The sequence below is a fragment of the Neofelis nebulosa genome, chromosome 3 (genome assembly GCF_028018385.1).
Source record: "Neofelis nebulosa isolate mNeoNeb1 chromosome 3, mNeoNeb1.pri, whole genome shotgun sequence".
NCBI classification, from domain to species: Eukaryota; Metazoa; Chordata; class Mammalia; order Carnivora; family Felidae; genus Neofelis; species Neofelis nebulosa.
Genome location: NC_080784.1, coordinates 16,277,694 through 16,296,861, shown reverse-complemented (window position 1 = coordinate 16,296,861; position 19,168 = coordinate 16,277,694). Strand labels below are relative to the sequence as shown.

Sequence of the window (19,168 nt, the reverse complement as noted above, 5' to 3'; positions counted from 1 at the left end):
CAATAAGAGAGTGAAAAGGCAAGCCATAAGTACTATGATTCCAATAATAAGAATTTCAGGGGTGCCTGGGTGGCTCAGTCAGTTAAGCATCTGACTCTTGATTTTGGCCCAGGTCATGATCTCACAGTTTGTGAGTTCGAGCCCCCACTCACAGGATTCTTTCCCTGCCCCTCTCTCTCTGCCCCTCCCCTATCGAGCGTGTTCTCGCCCTCAAAATAAATAAGCATTTTTTAAAAAGTTCGGAAATAGGCAAAACTAATCTACAGTGTTAGAGGATGGATTACTGGTTGCCTGTGGGGAGGAGGAAGGGTACTTCCTAGAAGAAACCTAGAGGAGGTTCTGGAATCCCAGTAACCTTCTATTTCTTGCCTAGGGTGGTGTGGTGACAAGGGTATGTTCATTTGGTGATAATCCATTGACCTGGGCACTCACCAATCACTCGTGGCTCTGAATGTTATACTTCAATAAAAAAGTTTCCTCAAAAACTTACTATTAAATCTCTGACCTTTCAAAAGATGCCTTAAGGAATGTCCTCTTTGCTGCATCAATAATTCTAGGCAGAGGCCTGAAATATTTCTTTCAAGCAGATCACAGAAATTTCCTTGCTAGTTCAGGAAACTAACTTTTAAGGCTGTCACAAACTGGGGTATTCTGTTTGTGTCTTTTACTGGGGTAGAGGTGGAGCACAGAGATCAGCTATGCCGCACCCCCACCCCCCACCCCCGCCCCGAGTCACTTCCTGTTCGGCGGTCTCCCCTATTTTACTGCACGCTAGCACGACCTGGAGAGAACAGTCTGCTAACAAGACAAAACTTGTCATTTGGAAGAATGCCCCTCTACTCCTAACTCGTGCTTGTTCACACCCGAACCAGGGCATTGCCCTTATCTGACTGTATTTCCAAATTTGGGCGCTCGGCTGTCAGGGTAGCCAGAGAGATATGGAATGCATCAAGACACTGCCCCCCCTCTTGGCCTGGCTGCCTTGATAATCCTGCCTACAAGTTAAACCTAACTTCCCTCAGCCCGTGGACACTGCAGCTCTCACGGTTGCTCTGACACGCAACGCATAAACGTGCTCTTCACGGCTTTCAAATCGCAAGCGGAGGCCACAATAGAAAAATGAGGCTTGGGTGGCTCAGTCACCGAAGTGTCCGACTTGGGCTCAGGTCATGATCTCCCTGGCTGGTGGGTTTGGGCCCCCCCCCCATCGGGCTCCGTGCTGACAGCTCAGAGCCAGGAGCCTGCTTCGGATTCTGTGTCTCCCTTTCTCTTGGCCCCTCCCCTGCTTGCACTCTGTCTCTGTCTCTCAAAAATAAATCAACATTAAAAAAAATTTTTTTTTTTAAGTGAGGCTTCTTTCACCAGACTGGAGCTGGCTGAATGGGTCCCGATCGGCCTATGTGTTACCTAAACAGACCACAGTCTCGCCCCGTGCTTCATACACCTTCAGGTTCACCGACCAGAAGCAAGTGGGGTAGGAGAGAGCACAGTTAAAGCAGCTGCTAGTTTGACCACAGTTAGGAGGCTGAAGAAATGGCCGCTGCCACTAACGGCAAAGCTCTTCAGTGGAGAAAACAACCGCCTCATTTTGCCACATAAAAGTACCATTTTTATATTGTGTCTGTTTTTAACTTTTTTTTTAAGTTTATTTACTTATTTTGAGAGAGACAGACACAGCAGCGCAAGTAGGGGAGGGACAGAGAGAGAGAGGGAGACACAGAATCCCAAGCAGATTCCCCACTGGCAGCGTGGAGCCCGATGCAGGGCTCGAACCCGCGAAACTGCGAGATCATGACCAGAGTCAAAACCGAGAGTCAGACGCTTAACTGACTGAGCCACCCAGGTGCTCTAACGTTTATCTCATCTTATGAAACTTCTCACCGGTGCTGGAGAGTGCTGGGGCAACTGTCCCCTACTAAGACTCTCCTGACACAAGTCTCTAGACATTTCAGAAGTAGCGGCAGCCACAACCATTTTCTTTTTGGAACTCAGGCCGGTCCGGGGCTTTTGTCCCACGGGGCCTCTCTACGATCTCTGAATGGAAGCCAGGCAGAGTTCCAGCACCTTAGCTCACTGATCACAGTCTGCTGGTGATTCTACGGTCACCATGGAGCAGTGGCAGTAGCAAGAATCCCAAGCAGAGTGACAAGTGGGCACCGACTGGTCTCTCAGAGGAGTACAAAGGGACAGTCCAACGGACAGCTGCCAGCTTTACTTACCCAGGTCTACAAAAAGTTGCTTTTCTCCTGTGTTATTCCTCACAACTAAAAACGAAAGATCAGGACTGCTTTGCTTGGCTGACCCCAGCCTCTCCAGTTCCTTTGAATTCAACGTCCAGCTCTCTCCTCCATCCTGATCTGGGGACATTTTGCCAAAGGAAATTCCTTGTTTAATTGGGGTTTCAGAAAAATGGGAAAACCCATGGCCTGTTTTCTCAGAAATACTATCGTCTTCACTGGCAATTAAGTGAAAAGCAGGCTGCAATATTTTTCTCACAAAATTACCTAAAAAAAAAAAAAAAAAAAAAGTATTATGATTAATCTAATTCTGCTTTTCCACAAAGTATAAGATCTAGGCACAAATCTCCACATGACAATTTTATACAGTAAGGATTTTTTTTTACTTCTGGTTTTAAAACTGAGTTGTTATTACCAACTGTAACGTGCTTCTCTCGTTACTTCCTTCCTCTTTATGCAATCTTCTACTTTTTCGATTCCCACCGACAGGGTAGCGTGGGGTCACTTACAATAAACAGATCATCTTAGAAGGGAAGGTCAGTTTGAGAAGATGTGTTGACGTTGCTAGCATGAGCCTGAGCCTAACGTACTGTCACCAAGAAAGCACCACTTTTTTAAAAAACTTTTTTTTAATGTTTATTCGGTCTCTGAACTGTCAGCGCAGAGCCCAACCCCACCAACCCCCACTCAAACCCACCAACCATGAGATCCTGATCTGAGCCAAAGTCGGACGCTTAACTGACTGAGCCACCCAGGTGTCCCAGCCCTACTTTTACTAATACAAATTGAGTAGAACTTATCTTGACCGTCGACGGATTAAAGAATGGAAGGAAGGTTTTTATGCATAAACAATGCTGCCAAGATAATGCCCAGAAATACCCCGAGAACCTCTGCCGCACTCTCCTTGAGTCAGGATGTCAGCAAACTTCTCTGGGGCTCACGCTCTCTCCTTTACCTGTCATGATATGCCCTAAGAATCGTGACATTTGCAGCCAGCGGTTCCAAAGTCGCTGCTCCTCCGGCTTCTCCCTATAACTGGTCACTGGACGGGCTATGGCATCATAAGTAAAATCCAGATCGAAAGCAATTAAATACATATATTTCAATACTTACTCTAAGGGCTCTATTTTTTTAAGTTTATTTTTTTTTTGAGATAGAGAAGGAAGGAGGGAGAGAAAGAATATCCCGAGAAGGCTCTGTGCTATCAGCACAGAGCCCAACGTGGGGCTTGATCCAATGAACCAGGAGAGCATGACCTGAGCGGAAATCAACAGTCGGATGCTTAACCGACTGAGCCACCCAGGTGCCACAAAGAGCTCTAACCATTAGCGGCCCTATCTCTACCTAGAAAAGATGATATGGCAAATCTAGAACTTCTTTAACTCTTGTATGTTATTTATACCATAAAATCAAGCAATAACTTGCGTTAAGGTGTTTCATGTATACGAATACTGGAGAAAGGCAGTGTTTTAAGAAAAAAAATTTAATTTCTAATATTGGTATTGTCTGGGTCTGTCACTTTATTTACCCTTAAATCATGTAACACACATGCTCTGAATTTCAAATTCTCTTTCTCCAAATTAATGATTTACTCTCTACTCAATGAAACAAATCCAGTATCTCATAAAACGCTATACATCAAAATGAAAGCAAAAGCATCTGATCCTTGCAATGATATACAGATGTGATTATCTCTGGAATGAGGCAAATAAGGGTAAACACCGAGTAAAAAGAAATCACAATGTATCAAAAAACAACAAAGCAGTACCAACATAAACTAATAAAGTTAATGTTCCTGGAAATGTAAGATAACATCTACTTGACGCAAGGCATGATTCTAGAACGCCTTGCAAAGGGAGCGCTAAGCAGGCCAGGTAGGCCTTTAAAAACCTTTGGCGGGGAGCTAACGTGGCCAGGATACAAGGACAGTATCACCAGCATGAATTCCAACACAGGCTTCCAGCAACTACTCTGCTTTCTACTTCCCTTCCCCAATCTTATCACCCTCGCCCTCATCATTACCATGGGGACAGGAATTTTACCGGCTGGGAATAACTCAAAAGAACGTGTCGATCGTAGGAATTTCGGGTCCTATGGCAGGCTGGCAGAGGTGTAGTTTAGGCAGACCAAATTTACACATTTTGCAAACATTCTGTGCTCTTTTACACTCACTCTAATTCTACTTTCCAAAAGGCTAACGAAAGGAACTAGAAATGTCACCAAAACATCCATGGAGGGATGGGAAATGAAGGGCAAATTTTGGACTAATTTCTTCATCCCTGCATCTCTGGTTCTGGCAGTTCATAATTTTAGAGAAAAGGAGCTTCAGACCCCCTCTGCCCCCCAAGGTAGCCTCAAACTTGTACCTCCACACTTTTGTGTATGCTGTTCTGTGTAAAGCACTTTTTACTCAGTTTATGCCACGGAATCAGGTTTAAAGCCAGCTTGAAGGCAATCTGCTTTCAGAAGACATCTGTAGCAGCGACTGCTAATTACCTGACAAATTTCTACTCTCCCTTCTTCCCTAGCAACCAATCTCCACTTTTAGCCTTGTGGCTGGGAGGCCGTGGAGCAGACTATGAGGAGTCCATAGAATCAAGGAAATATCTTGCTGAAGGCTCTGCCCCCACACCCTGACCGTAGAGCCCACTGAATAGTTTTTCATTCAGCAAATACTTATCAAATGCCTACTTCTGTTTTATTGCTGCGACTGCTACTACTAGATTACAAATATTGATAAAGATATGATTATGTACGAGCTCTGGAAATAAACAGTGAATAAGAAACAGTCCTTGGGGCGCCTGGGTGGTTCAGTAGGTTAAGTGTCCAACTCTTGGTTTCTGCTCAGGTCATGATCTCACAGTTCGTGAGTTCAAGCCCCACATCGGGCCCCAAGCTGACAGCTGGAGCCTGCTTGGGATTCTCTCTCCCTCTGCCCCTCCCCCACTTGTGTGCATGCGTGTGCGCTCTCTCTCTCTCAAAATAAATTTAAAAAAAGAAAAAGAAAAAGAAAAAACAAGTAGTCCCTGCCCTAAGGAGACATTCAGTGAAACATAAAGACGACAGAAAATTACATGAGGAAGTGGTGAATGTGATAAGCACTGGGCTCTCTACAACCCAGAGTCTCAGCGTTTGAGATGTGACAGGCATGGCTTCTCATCTGATGATATCTACACTGAGTCTTAAGAGACCACATAATGGGAGTATGTCATTTCAGACAGCAGCATCAAAATGTGCAAAGGCACAGGGACTTGAGAAAATGTGGCCCCCGCAGGAGCTAAGTAAAGGTCAGAGTGAGAAGGGCTGTTCTGTGCCAGTCTCAGCATTTCATCAACAACAAATATTGTGCTTGGACTGGGCTTGGGGTTCTTGTTACGACTGCAAGACGCCTTTCGGTAACAACTATCAAGAAACTTTGAAAAAAAAATAAAGGTCTATTACTTTCAAGATCTGAAAATTGCCCACGACACCTGGGGCCACACAGCAAAGTGGAGAAAGCATGCGCAGGCAAGGGGTTTCTGCTTTTACTGGGCTTGGGGGCAGAAGCCTAGGGTTTCCCAGGCTCACACCTTGTTAGTGAATATAAAGTATAAGAGCAGGGGCACCTGGGTGGCTCAATCAGTTAAATGTCCAACCCTCGATTTCGGCTCAGTTCTTGATCTCAGGGTTTGTGGGATCAAGCCCCAAGTCAGGCTCCATACTGACAGTGCGGAGCCTGCTTAGGAATTCTCTCTCCTTCTCTCTCTGCACCTCCCCTGCTCACACATGCTCTCTCTCAAATAAATAAATAAACTTTTTTTTTTTTTTAACGTTTTTTTTTTTTTGTTTTTTTTTTTATTTTTGGGACAGAGAGAGACAGAGCATGAACGGGGGAGGGGCAGAGAGAGAGGGAGACACAGAATCGGAAACAGGCTCCAGGCTCCGAGCCATCAGCTCAGAGCCCGACGCGGGGCTCGAACCCACGGACCGCGAGATCGTGACCTGGCTGAAGTCGGACGCTCAACCGACTGCGCCACCCAGGCGCCCCTAAACATTTTTTTTTTTTTAATGTTAAAAATAAAAGAGCAGGAATTTAAAGCAAGGAAGAGAAAACTAGTGGCCCAAAGTGTCAGTTAATGAAATCAACCAAGATTTCTGAATCAAAAGCGTCTCAGTCTGGGGAGTGCTATTGAGATAGTGGTCTTTGAAATGGATGCCACTTTGAAATGGGAGCCTCAGGAATCAAAGCTTAAGTCAGGCAGTTGCGTTACAACAAAACCAAACACTGTCGGGGTTTACACTCCAAGGGTCACGTGGTAGGAGAGGAGGCTGGAGCACAGTGGGGCTCTGTGTAAAGGAAGACATCTAGAAGTCATCCTGATGGCATCGAGCAATCCTTGAAGGGTCTGAAGCATCCAAGTGGTAGAATCAGATCACTCCAGCTCGCTAGGTAAGTGTGGAGAGAAAACAGAGCTCAAAGAGGACACCAACATTGTCACTTGGGTAGCTGGGTAGACGGTAGATACTACTCGCTGGTACATAGATCACAGGAGAAAGGGCAAATTTAGGAGAAAAATGAGGAGTCCGGTTTAGGGATGATGGGTGTAACATATCTACAAGGGAATGTTTAATAGGCAGCTGGCTTTATAGGGTCTGGCATCAAAGAGGACAATCTTGGCTGAAGATGAAGACTTAAGAGTCATCAACACATAGATGGTAATCAAAGCCATGACAGTAGATGATCGCCAAGGTTACGGACAGAGTGAACAGAGGGACAAGGATAGATTCTACAATTATTAATACCTGAGGGCTGAAAGAAAGAGATGGAATGTCCAACTATGCAACGGAAAACGGGGAGATAATAGGAGCCCCTCATACATAGCAAACGAGGTCACCGTGACCCAGCTTTGATCTAATCTGAGTTAGGTTCCTGACTTCTATGCCAGTCCTCGAGTGACTATGTTCATGCCTTTTATTCTAGGTGCCCCTAAACTATCAGACACCTGTAGTTCTGAAACAGATTACCTATTACGTGAACTTCAGTTAATCATCTGCCATTTAGGCCTCAAAATACTAGCTCTATTGCTGCTTTGAGAAACACTCAGGACTGGGGCTTCTATTCAGACCTTGGTTTTCAGTGTTTCCCCCTGCCTAATTTGTTCCTCTATAGACTGACTTCATTTTATACCTGGGCCTGTGTCTCTAAACATCCAGTCCCAGACACACACCCCCCTTGCACTCTCAGGCTTCCATACGAAGACACCTGCCCAATCTTGAGGGTCCGCCTGGAGCAGCAACCAATAAAAAAGCCTCTTCGGACGTGGCCTGGAGCCCCAGCCTCGTCCTCATGTACCGAAAACGAAGACTAAGGCAAGGCTGAAGTGAAGGACAGATACAGATCTGAGGCATCACAGATAAGACCTGAATTAGGCCTCCAATGCATTACCCAGAAAAGTTCTGAAAGGACTCCTGTTGTAGCAGAAACCAGTCCCAGGCAACGGACGGCCATCCCAAAATGTCTAGCAAGAGGCACTAATGCCAAGGATATCCTGAGGAGGTTAATGTGTCTAAAATGTGTCTAGAACAGGAAGGTAGGTCTAGAACTAAAGGAGATCCTGAAGATGTGAAAAGCCACATTTCGTTATTCAGGATAGGTAAGAACCCTAAAACCTGGCAAGTATTTACAAAACGTTAAGAGGTAAAGGAAAATATGAAATTTTAATAGAATTCCTTAACTTTTTAAAAAATGGTGTACTTACCAACATGAATGTTATCTTTAAATGCCACATCACGGAGCTGAAATATTAGATGGCGGCTAAATTTTTCCTCGGTGCTAGAATCCAAGTTGAAAACATCTTCGGCTGAACAGTTAACCCTATATAGCTCTTGAAGTGCCTTACAAACATGCTAAAAATACAAGCAAAATAATTCATGTTTCAAATTGTTTTAAAATTTTTCCATGAGCAAAGTTCAAATACCGTGGTACAACTCAAACTCATCTTTTTTATTTTATTATCTGTATACTTACTGTGTAATAATTTCATCAAATTACTGATGTATAGAAATATACATAGTATTTAAATTATGACACACTTATGTTCAAAGAATCATAGGCTCTCAGGAGTAAAGACCTCATAAAATTCGAACAATTTACCTTATATATTAATCTCCTCTAAAATCACAGTAAAAATATTTCTTTTTAAGCATCTCTTTATTTTTTTTATTTTATTTTTTTTTTAATTTTTTTTTTAACGTTTATTTATTTTTGAGACAGAGAGAGACAGAGCATGAATGGGGGAGGGTCAGAGAGAGAGGGAGACACAGAATCTGAAACGGGCTCCAGGCTCTGAGCCGTCAGCACAGAGCCCGACGTGGGGCTCGAACTCACAGACCGTGAGATCATGACCTGAGCCGAAGTCGGACGCTTAACCGACTGAGCCACCCAGGCGCCCCTTAAGCATCTCTTTAAATATCATCTATGAGTTTGAAGTCACTAATTCTATTTTTTTTATAGTTTTAGTTTTCAGGAAGTTCCTCACACATATTGAGCCCAAATCTACATCCAAGGACATAGCCCTCTGGGGCTAGATGCTGCTGATATTTAAAAAAAAAAAATTTTTTTAATGTTTATTTGTGAGAGAGAGAGAGAGAGAAAGAGCGCACACACACAGGGGAGGGGCAGAGAGAGAGGGAGACACAAAATTCCAAGCAGGCTGCAGGCTCTGAGCTGTCAACACATGTCCCAATGCGGGGCTCAAACCTACAAACCATGAGATCATGACCTGAGCCAAAGTTGGATGCTTCACCGACTGAGCCACCCAGATGCCCCCAGATGCTGCTCATATTGAAGGCAGTGAAGCATTATAAGAAGGCAGCAAGCAGGATAGGCGCACAAGATTTGGAATCGGAAAGATCTAGGTTTGAGTACTGGCTTTGCCACTTACCAGCTCTGTGACTTTGGTCAAGCCCAAACCTTACATTCCTAGTGCAAAATAGGATAATAATCAGACCTAACTTTGGGGATTGTTGTAAGGAGTAAATGACAAAATGAAAGTAAAGAATTAGCACAGTGCCTGGCATATATACCTGCTTAAAAGCAGCTACAAAATGAGTCACTTCTCCTGAAACCTCAGCCTCCTCATTTGCAAAATGAAGTTACTAAGAACTACCATGCATGGTTATCCTGACATTAGCAAAATGCTTATAAACTGGCAAGCACTTAGACACCTAATAGTTACACAATAAGTTTTATTTATTAATGTTATTTGAGCGTTATTATAGCTACCCCCCCTCCCACCCTCTTTGATAGTATTCTTCAATATTCTCACTTTCTCAGAGACTTCCTCAGTTTCCTATTTACATCAATTCCCCCTTCATATTCTGTCTCCATTTGTAGTACTTACACAGCTATAATTTTAACTTGTGTGATTACTTTGACTTCAGTTTCCTGTTACAGAGGCTATCCCTCACTATCTGTTCTCTCCTCCTTCTGTAGAAATAGAACGCTCATTACCTAGATACAAGGCCATCAGAATAAAGACTACATTTCCCAGACTCCCTTGCAGTAAGGTGTGTGGCCAAATGACTCAGTTCAGGCCAATGGGATGTGAACAGAGGGAAGGTACCCAACTTCTAAGTTATACTCTTACAGGCAAGGGGCATGCCCATCCCTTCACCCTTTTCTACTGGTTAGAAAGCAGACAGTGGTAGTGAGCCATCTGGACAAGGTAAAATAGGCAACATCGCAGGAAACAGCAAAAGCAGTAAGCCTAGTCTTTAACAATGGAGCCATATCCAGATACTCCATGAGAGAAATAGATTTCTATCTTGTCTAAGCCACATTAAGTTTTTTATTATGGCAACTAAACCTATCCTAATTTGCTACCCTCCATTAGACTATAAATTCTAAGAAGGCAGAAACCATGTCCTATGGGCTAAACCACTGTATTCCTAGTGCCTGGACACACTGACTCTCAGCAGAGGCTGAAAAGATTTTGATAAGTGAATAAAATCTAGTTATGTACTTTGGAGCTGTACAGAATAAATGGAATGACTCCATGGGTTAAACAACAACAATAGAGTAGTCCTAATCATCAAAGTTAACTTTCCTAAGCTAAACTTTAAATATTTATTTAAATATTAAAATTACAAAATCCACAAATTAAAAATATATGGTTATTTGAACAATGTTACCTGTCAACATAGTTTTATAAAATGCATTAGCACCAGGGCTCATACCATTTGGCAAAAGGGGCTTACTAAAATTTTTCAGTTAAGTCATGGACTCAAAGGGTGATAGGTTATCACTAATTATCATTAGCCAGTTATTTCCTAACCACCTGTTAAGACAGGACTTAATCTAATTTATGCCTCTTCACATGGAGATTCAAGAGGAAAAGTACTTACTGGAATACACAGTTATCATACAAAGTAACCAATAAATGAAATTAATTTCAGTATAAATATGAAGGTTATATTATCTAAAATAATCCTACTAACTTTTCTACCAAACAGTAAACATGTTAAATAAAAAGGCTATAGAATTTTAAGCTCGCATTTCTACAATCTTTTCCAACTTTTGCTGATGTAGAAGATTAGTTAAGACTAAGTTGGATAAAATTATATAAAGAATTAGGAGGAGGGACGCCTGGGTGGCTCAGTTGGTTGGGAGTTCAACTTCGGCTCAGGTCATGATCTCGCGGTCTGTGAGTTCAAGGTCCACATCAGCTCAGTACTGACAGCTCAGAGCCTGGGGCCTGCTTTAGACTCTGTGTCTCCCTCTCTCTCAGCCCCTCCCCCACTCACACTCTGTTTCTCTCTCTCTCAAGCATAAACATTAAAAAATAATATGTAAATAAATATTTAAAAAAATTAGGAGGAAAAAGTTTTAAATACCTACACCATTTCTGCCATACCCGTGTTTATTAATCTATGTTACAAACAGGATTTGCACTAGTGTTGGTTCAATTAGGGCTATTTCTGGTTTATAATACAACGTGCTACTTCTTACTGGTATGCCGTATTAAAGTGCCAGTAAAAATCTCTGATTCTTAATTCCTTCTTAGCTATACAATAGCTGTGCAATAAATCTTACCTGAGAATTTAAAAGTGTATCATACATCAGGGAAAAATCAGTATCTATGAATTATTTTAAAATAAAATTAAATTCAAAATAATTATGCATGTTATAATTTACCAAATACAATGAAATAAAACTTTGGAATCTGTTTTTAAGGGTCTAATGGTTATTTTAAGAAAAGCATCCTTCTTGTTTGGTTTCTTTGGGGGAAGGGGGACTAATGTACATTTCTTCTGCATCAAAGCTAAGAGAGAAGGATGATGGAGTAGGAGGATCCTGAGTTCACTCCTTCCACAGACACACCAAGGCTGCAATTAAATACAGAACAGGTCCTCTGAGAGCAGCCTGATGACCTAGAAGAACAGAGCTAAAGATATAAAGGAAAAGCCATATAAATAAGGGTAGGAGGGGCAAAGACCAGGTTGGCTCAGGAACCAAGCCCTAAACACGGTGACCAACAGGAGGAAGAGACATCACGAGGCACAGGTCTTCCCTGAGTAGCCACGGGTTCAAGGCCCACACCGAGCAGCCCTGCCTGCCCTGGAGATGTGCACCAGGAAGACCAGCCACCAGAAAAGGACTTCGAAAAGGAGCAGAACTCCAGGAGAGCTGGAGAGCTGGAGGGTTAGGAAACCAAGACTCGACTCTGTTGTTTTTTTTTATGTTTATTTACAGAAAGAAAGATAGTGCTCACGCGAGCAGGGAAGGGCAATGAGAGAGGGAGAGAGAGAATCCCAAGCAGGCTCCAAACCATCAGCACAGAGCTCAAGGTGGGGCTCAAACTCACCAACCATGAGATCGAGACCTGAGCTGAAATCAAGAGCCGGTCACTTAACCAACTGAGCCACCAGGTGCCCCAAGACTCTACTCTTAAAGGGCTTGTGAGCAATCTTACTCTAAGACACAGCACAAAGATAACAGATTTAAAAAGCACTTGGTCCAGGGGCACCTGGGTGGCTCGTTGGTTAAGCCTCTGACTTCAGGTCAGGTCATGACCTCGTGGTCTGTGAGTTCTAGCCCCACCTAGGGCTCTGACAGCTCAGAGCCTGGAGCCTGCTTTGGATTCTGTGTCTCCCCCTCTCTCTCTCTGCCCCTCCTGACTTGTGTGCATGCACTCTCTCTCTCTCTCTCTCTCAAAAACAAACAAACACTAAAAAAAAAAAAAAAAAAAAGAAGCACTTGGTCCATACAGGAGGAGATGTATTAATCTTAGTGTGTGCATCAGAGGAGAAGAGGAACTTTCTCTGGGAATGGAAGCACTAGTAAGCATCATTTTTCTTGTTCCCTGGCAGATACAATTTCCAAACACTCTCTCTCCACCTTGCTAGTACCACTCATTGAGCCCCAGCATCACCCTGTGGACTCAGCCTGTCCAACCTGCCCACCCCATCAGGTGCTCCTCCAAAGTGGCTTCCCACATGCTATACCCAGCAGGTAAGCCCAGGCTGGGACTGACCACCCTGTAAAGCAACTCCTACCCAAGGAGAAGGGGGAAAGGTCAACCCCACCTACCAGCACATGCACAGCAGTCACAGCCAAGCCCTAGAGCCAGCTACAACAGAGGCTAACTCCACCCACAAGCACGTCCCCAGCAGCTGTAGCCACACCACTGGGTCCGTTGATCCTCCCACCCGCCCTGCCCACCAGTGCCCCTGACAGGAGTCAGGGCCCTGTCACGACAGAAGGGCACATACAACCCACACACGGGACACCCCTGGAGCACCTGGTTCTAGTAAGCAGGAGAGATTTCGCTTCTGGGGCCAGTAGGATGCCTTCTACATAAGGATACTACCTTCAAGACCAGGAAACAGAGCAGACGACCAAATACATAGAAATAAACACAGAAAAAATGAGAAAGGATATGTTCCAAATAGGGGGGAAAAAAACAACCTCAAAGAAAGCATCAAACAAAAGATAAACAATCTACCTGATAAAGACTTCCAAGTAATGGTCATAAGGACGTATAGAACCAAAGACCACATATAAATAAATCGATCTTAAGAAAAAAGAACAAAGCTGGAGGTATCACACTGCCAGATTTCATACTATACTACAAAGCTATAGTCATCAAAGTAGTATGGTACTGGCACAAAAGTACACACATAAATCAATGAAACAGAGCACAGAAATAAACCCATAATTAAATGATCATTCCACAACAAAGAAGGAAAGAATATACAATGGATAAAAGACACTGTGTTCAATAAATAGTGCTGGGAAAACTGAATAGCTAGCTACACACAAAAGAATTCACTTTCTTTCATCGTATACAAAAATAAACTCAAAATGGATTAAAGAACTAAATGTAATGCCTGAAACCAAAAAACTCCTTAAAGAAACTATAGGCAGTAAACTCTAGTATATTTGAGCATTAGTTTTTGGATCTGTTTCCTCAGGTAAGGGTAACAAAAGCAAAATTAAACAACAAGGACTACATCAAACCAAAAAGTTTTTGCACAGAGAAGGAAACAATCAACAAAACAAAAAGACAATCTCCTGAATGGGAGAAGATATTTATAAATGATGTATCGAGTAAGAAATTAATAGCCAAAATGTCTAAAGAACCCCTAACAACTCAACACCAAAAAACAAAACTCTGATTTTAAAAACGTGCAGAGGACTTGAGCGACATTTTTCCAAAGAAGATGTCCAGATGGCCAACAGACACATTAAAAAATGCTCAACATCACTCATCAGGGAAATGCAAATCAAAACCACAATAAGATATTACCTCACACAAGTCAGAATGGCTAGTATCAAAAAGACAAGAAATAAAAAGTATTGGCAAGGATGTAGAGAAAAGGGAACTCTTTTGCACTGTTGATGGTAACGTAAATTGGTGCAGCCTCTGTGGAAAACAGTATGAGATTTTTCAAAAAGTAAAAAATAGAACTACCGTATGATCCACCAATTCCATTCCCGGGGATTTACCCAAAGAAAACAAAAACACTGATTTAAAAAGATGTACACACTCCTATGTTTACTGCACCATTATTTACAATAGCCAAGATATGGAAGACATCTAAGTGTCCACTGAGAGATGAATGGATAAAGAAGATGTAATCATAAAGAATATGATTACTCAGCCATGAAAAACAATACAATTTTGCCATTTGCCAGCACATGTGTTATGCTAAGTGAAATAGGTCAGACAGGGAAGGTCAAACTCCATATGGTTTCACTTACCTGTGGAATCTAAAAAACAAGACAAACAAAACTAACCAAAATAGACTCATAGGAATACATAGTCATTAATATTATAATAACTTTATACGGTGACTAGACTCATCCTGATGGATCCTATATAATGTATATAGATGTCAAGTCACTGTGTTATACCCCTGAAACCAATAAAATATTAGATGTCAACTATACTTTATAATAAATAAACAAACAAACCTAAGTAAGGTTGGGGGGGGGGTTGGCAAAGCCAAAAGAAAGCTAACATATGATTTTTTTAAAAAAATATTTGCGGGGTGGGGCACCTGGGGGGTTCAGTCGGTTAAGCGTCCAACTTTGGCTCAGGTCATGATCTCACAGTTCATGAGTCTGAGCCTCGCATGGGGCTCCGTGAGGCTCCATTGGGCTCTGCACTAACAGTACAGAGCATGCTTGGGATTCTCGCTCTCCCCTCTCTCTCTGCCCCTCCCCTGCTCATGCTTTTTTTCCTCTCTCAAGATAAATACACACTTTTAAGAAAAGTATTTGCATACATTTTTCACAAAAAATTTTAAAAACATATAGTGATTCAACATAATTGGGCAGATATTCTCTACCAAAAACATTTTGATATATATTTTTTCTAATCTTAAGTTTTATCTATTTATTTGGGGGGAGAGAGAAAAAATACAAGTGGGGGAGGGGCAGAGAGAGGAAGAGAGAGAGAGAATCCCAAGCAGACTCTGCACTGTCAGCACAGAGCCCGAAATGGAGCTCGAACCTATGAACTGTGAGATCATGACCTGAGCCCAAGTTGGATACTTACCTGACTAAGCCACCTGGGCACCCTTGAGATATATTTAAAGTTATAAAAGGTGTCATCTACAATTAACATGTAAAAGAAAAAAATTAATCAATAAATGTTAATGCCTACTTTGGGCCCAAATAAAAACCAATATAAGTTTAATATAATTTAATGTAATCAAATATTAAAAGCTTTTATAAACATACATAATAGTGTTCAGTTGAACAAGCCCATATTATCCCTTTTGTTAGTAACTTCCTGGTTGACACTGCTAAATCAAAAACATACTAGAATTACAGTCTTTTCTCCTTTAAAAACAACATTAACTGAATTACTAGACCATGTTTTTCCAATACTATAAGACCTGGAATAAGAATTAAGTCTTTCTAGACCTTAGTTTTCTCATTTATGATGGCACAATAATTTCCAAAATCCTTGTGAGCAAAAAAATTATGATACCTTTTTTAATTTTTTTTTAATGCTTATTTATTTTTGAGGCAGAGGGAGACAGAGTGCGAGTGGGGGGAGAAGCAGAGAGAGAGAGAGGGAGACACAGAATCTGAAACAGGCTCCAGGCTCCGAGTTGTCAGCACAAAGCCTGATGCGGGGCTCGAACCCATGAACCGTGAGATCATGACCTGAGCCAAAGTCGGACGCTTAACCAACTGAGCCACCCAAGTGCCCCTTATTTTTTTAATTTGAGAGAGAGAGAGAGAGAGAGAGAGAAGCAAGCAGAGGAGAGGGGCAAAGGGAGAGAGAGAGAATCTCAAGCAGCCCAGCATGGAGCCAGATGTGGGGCTCGATCCCATGACCCTGGGATCATGACCCGAGCCAAAATCAAGATGGACACTCAACCAACTGAGCCGCCCAGGTACCCTTGTGATACAAATTTTTTTATTTTTTATTTTTTAAGTTATTTATTTTGAGAGAGAGAGAGAACCAGCAGGGGAGGGAACAGAGAAAGAAAGACACAGAGAAACAGAGAGACAGAGAGAGAAAGAGACTATCCCAAGCAGGCTCCAGGCTGTCAGCACAGAGCCTGACTTGAGGCTCAATCTGACGAACCATAAGATCATGACCTTAGCCAAGATCAAAGTCATATGCTTAACTGGCTGAGTCACCCAGGCGCCCCTATGACACAATTTTTAATCAAAGTTTTCTTGAAATTCATCTTACTACCTGATTTTTATAGTAAAAATTACTTTGCCTTTTTACCAGAGTCAGCTATTTATAATATGAAGAGAATTAATATATAATTTAAAAAGTGTCCAAACTGCCATCTTTCTCAAGGCTATTTTTTATAGATGTGCTAATATCACAAAACATATGGACCAGAACTGAACCTTCGGTCTCTTTGGAACTTTACTCAGAAAAGTCACATGAAGGTCATGCGAAATGAAGGTCAAAAGGAAGAGGAAAAAAAAAAGGAGCTGAAACACAGAAGCCAAATATTACATAGGTTGGATGCGCTTAATGAATGAATAAATGAATGAAGAGATATACAAATATAAGAAGAAAAACCCAAGTTTTTAATGTACCTCAATGAGTAACGCAACCATCTTTTTCCCATCAGCTTCAGGATTCGCATGTTTGTTAAATTCCAAATCAAAATAAAGCTTGCACACAGCGTTTTCAGGAATGACTTCATAGCAGTGTAAGAGATTTTTTCTAATTGAATAATGCAAGATTATTAGGTTTACATCTTATACCTTTTAAATCATAATACCTGCTTTTATATTTCAAGATACTGTATTAACTGTGATTTAATGACATGTAACTATGGCACAGTGAAGGCATGACAAAGTAAATAACTGCTCACAGTAGGTTTATGGATCATATTATCAAGAGCTCCCATCACACAACATGTAATAATTGTATTCGTAACATTATTTAACTTGAAAATATTTTCAAGTTCTGATAATTTTCACATTGTATGACAATTCTTTGCTTTTTGGTGACATGATAAAGCAAATCCTGTCTAAGAAAAGAACTTTCTCAAACTGGAATCCCAAGATCACATATATTCTTGGGATTCGATAAATTTTTTGAGAATTTTTAAGATTTGTATTTTCATTAGGAAAACAGTCTTTTCAAAATTGGCTAAAAACATATTCTAAATCACCTGACTTCAACGAGCTTTCAGTGCTCCCACGTGGATCAGGAGATAGGACTTTAACACGGGTTAATAAGAACAGATACTGACTTGATAAGTAAATGATTACTTGTGCTAAGTGAAGTTCCGATGGCATCCTATGTAAGTAAAAGGTTTGTAATTTCAACACGGAAAAGTGATGGGGGATTGGGTCATCATGTGACACAGATTATTTAGGAACTCAAAACACACACACACACACACACACACACACACACACACACACACAAGGTTGGTTACATAGTACTCTTCTCCCAACACCTGGTGAGATCATTCAATGTTGCCATGACAAGGAAGCTCTAGAATTCAATTCTACCAGTAAAGGACTATTGCGTGATTGAGAACTGTAACAGTTAATTCAGCCAGAATCAATCTCACAAACATAACTAGATGAAGGAAATGTAACTTTAACATGCTGTGCTTTACAGACTTACCGGGATTTATAGTAAAACCAAAGTTGAGTGTAGGTTGTTACCAGGTAAATACGTTGTCCATCACCCACTTTGTATTCCAAAGCAAATACATGAACATCCTTCATAGAAATCAAAAATAATATTCAAAAAATTAATAGAGTACAAATCCAAAAACCCACTGTAGCTACTCAATGCTTATGAAGAATTTTGTCAAATTTTTAAAAACTGGAATTTGATCATTCTGTATTACTAAAAATAAGAAAAATAGTCAGTACATCTACACCGATCAAAATCTTTGCTTTAAATGTAAATGGACTAAATCCTCCAGTCAAACGGCAAAGGGTAACTGACTGAATGGATAAAAAACACAAGACCCATCTATATGCTGCCTACCAGAGACTCACTTCAGACTGAAAGACACATAAACTGAAAAAGGGATAGAAAAAGATATTCCATTTAAATGGAAATGAAAAAAAAAAAAAAAAGCTGGAGTGGCAATACTTCTAGCAAACAAAATAGATTTAAGACAAACACTATAACAAGAAACAAAGAAGGTCATGACATGATGATAAAGGGATCAGTCTAACAAGAGGATACGGCAATTGTAAATGTCTATGCACCCAACATAAGAGCACCTAAATATATTAAGCAAGTACTAACAGACAAAGAGGGAGAAAATGACAGTAATACAATAATAGTAGCATACTTTAACACCCCATTTACATCAATGGATAGATCATCCAGACAAAAAAAATCAATAAAGTAACTTTGGATTTGAGTCACACACTAAACCATATGGATTTAATAAATATATACAGAACATTTCATCCCCAAACGGCAGAAAACACATTCTTTCCAAGTGCACATGGAACATTCCAGGATATGTCAGGCTACCAAACAAGTCTCAATAAATTTAAAAGGACTGAAATCATATCAAGCATCTTTTCCAACAATAACAATATGAAACCAGAAATCAATACGAGAAAACAACTGGAAATAAACGTGCTAGTAAAAAAACCAATGGGCCAATGGAGAAATCAAAGGGAAATCAAAAAATACCTGGACACACGAGAAAATGGAAACACAATGGCTCCAAATTTACGGGAGACACAGGAAAAGCAGTTCTATTAGAGGCAAGTTTATAGCAATACAGGCCTACTTCAAGAAACAAGAAAACTCTCAAAGAAGCAATCTAAACTTACACCTAAAGGAACAAAACAAGAATAAAAAAAGCCCAAAATTAGAAGGAAGAAAATAATAAAGATCAGAGTGGAAATAAAGACTACAAGACAATAGAAAATATCAATGGAGGGGCGCCTGGGTGGCGCAGTCGGTTAAGCGTCC

General features: G+C 41.2%; 1 protein-coding gene across 8 annotated transcripts in view; it reads right to left on the bottom strand.

Moving 5' to 3' along the window:
- The window catches only part of PRIMPOL (primase and DNA directed polymerase), a 56,134-nt gene that overhangs the window by 28,782 nt on the left and 8,184 nt on the right, over nucleotides 1-19,168 (bottom strand). For 7 of the 8 annotated variants that reach the window (XM_058719967.1, XM_058719971.1, XM_058719972.1 and 4 more), the window contains 4 exons: nucleotides 17,846-17,943; nucleotides 16,798-16,927; nucleotides 7,976-8,123; nucleotides 2,220-2,504 (listed from right to left, as the gene is read on the bottom strand). In XM_058719967.1, coding sequence (XP_058575950.1) covers nucleotides 2,220-2,504; nucleotides 7,976-8,123; nucleotides 16,798-16,927; nucleotides 17,846-17,943 — 661 coding nt within the window. The remainder of the gene's footprint in view (nucleotides 1-2,219; nucleotides 2,505-7,975; nucleotides 8,124-16,797; nucleotides 16,928-17,845; nucleotides 17,944-19,168) is intronic. The other variant, XM_058719973.1, reaches the window with a different exon arrangement.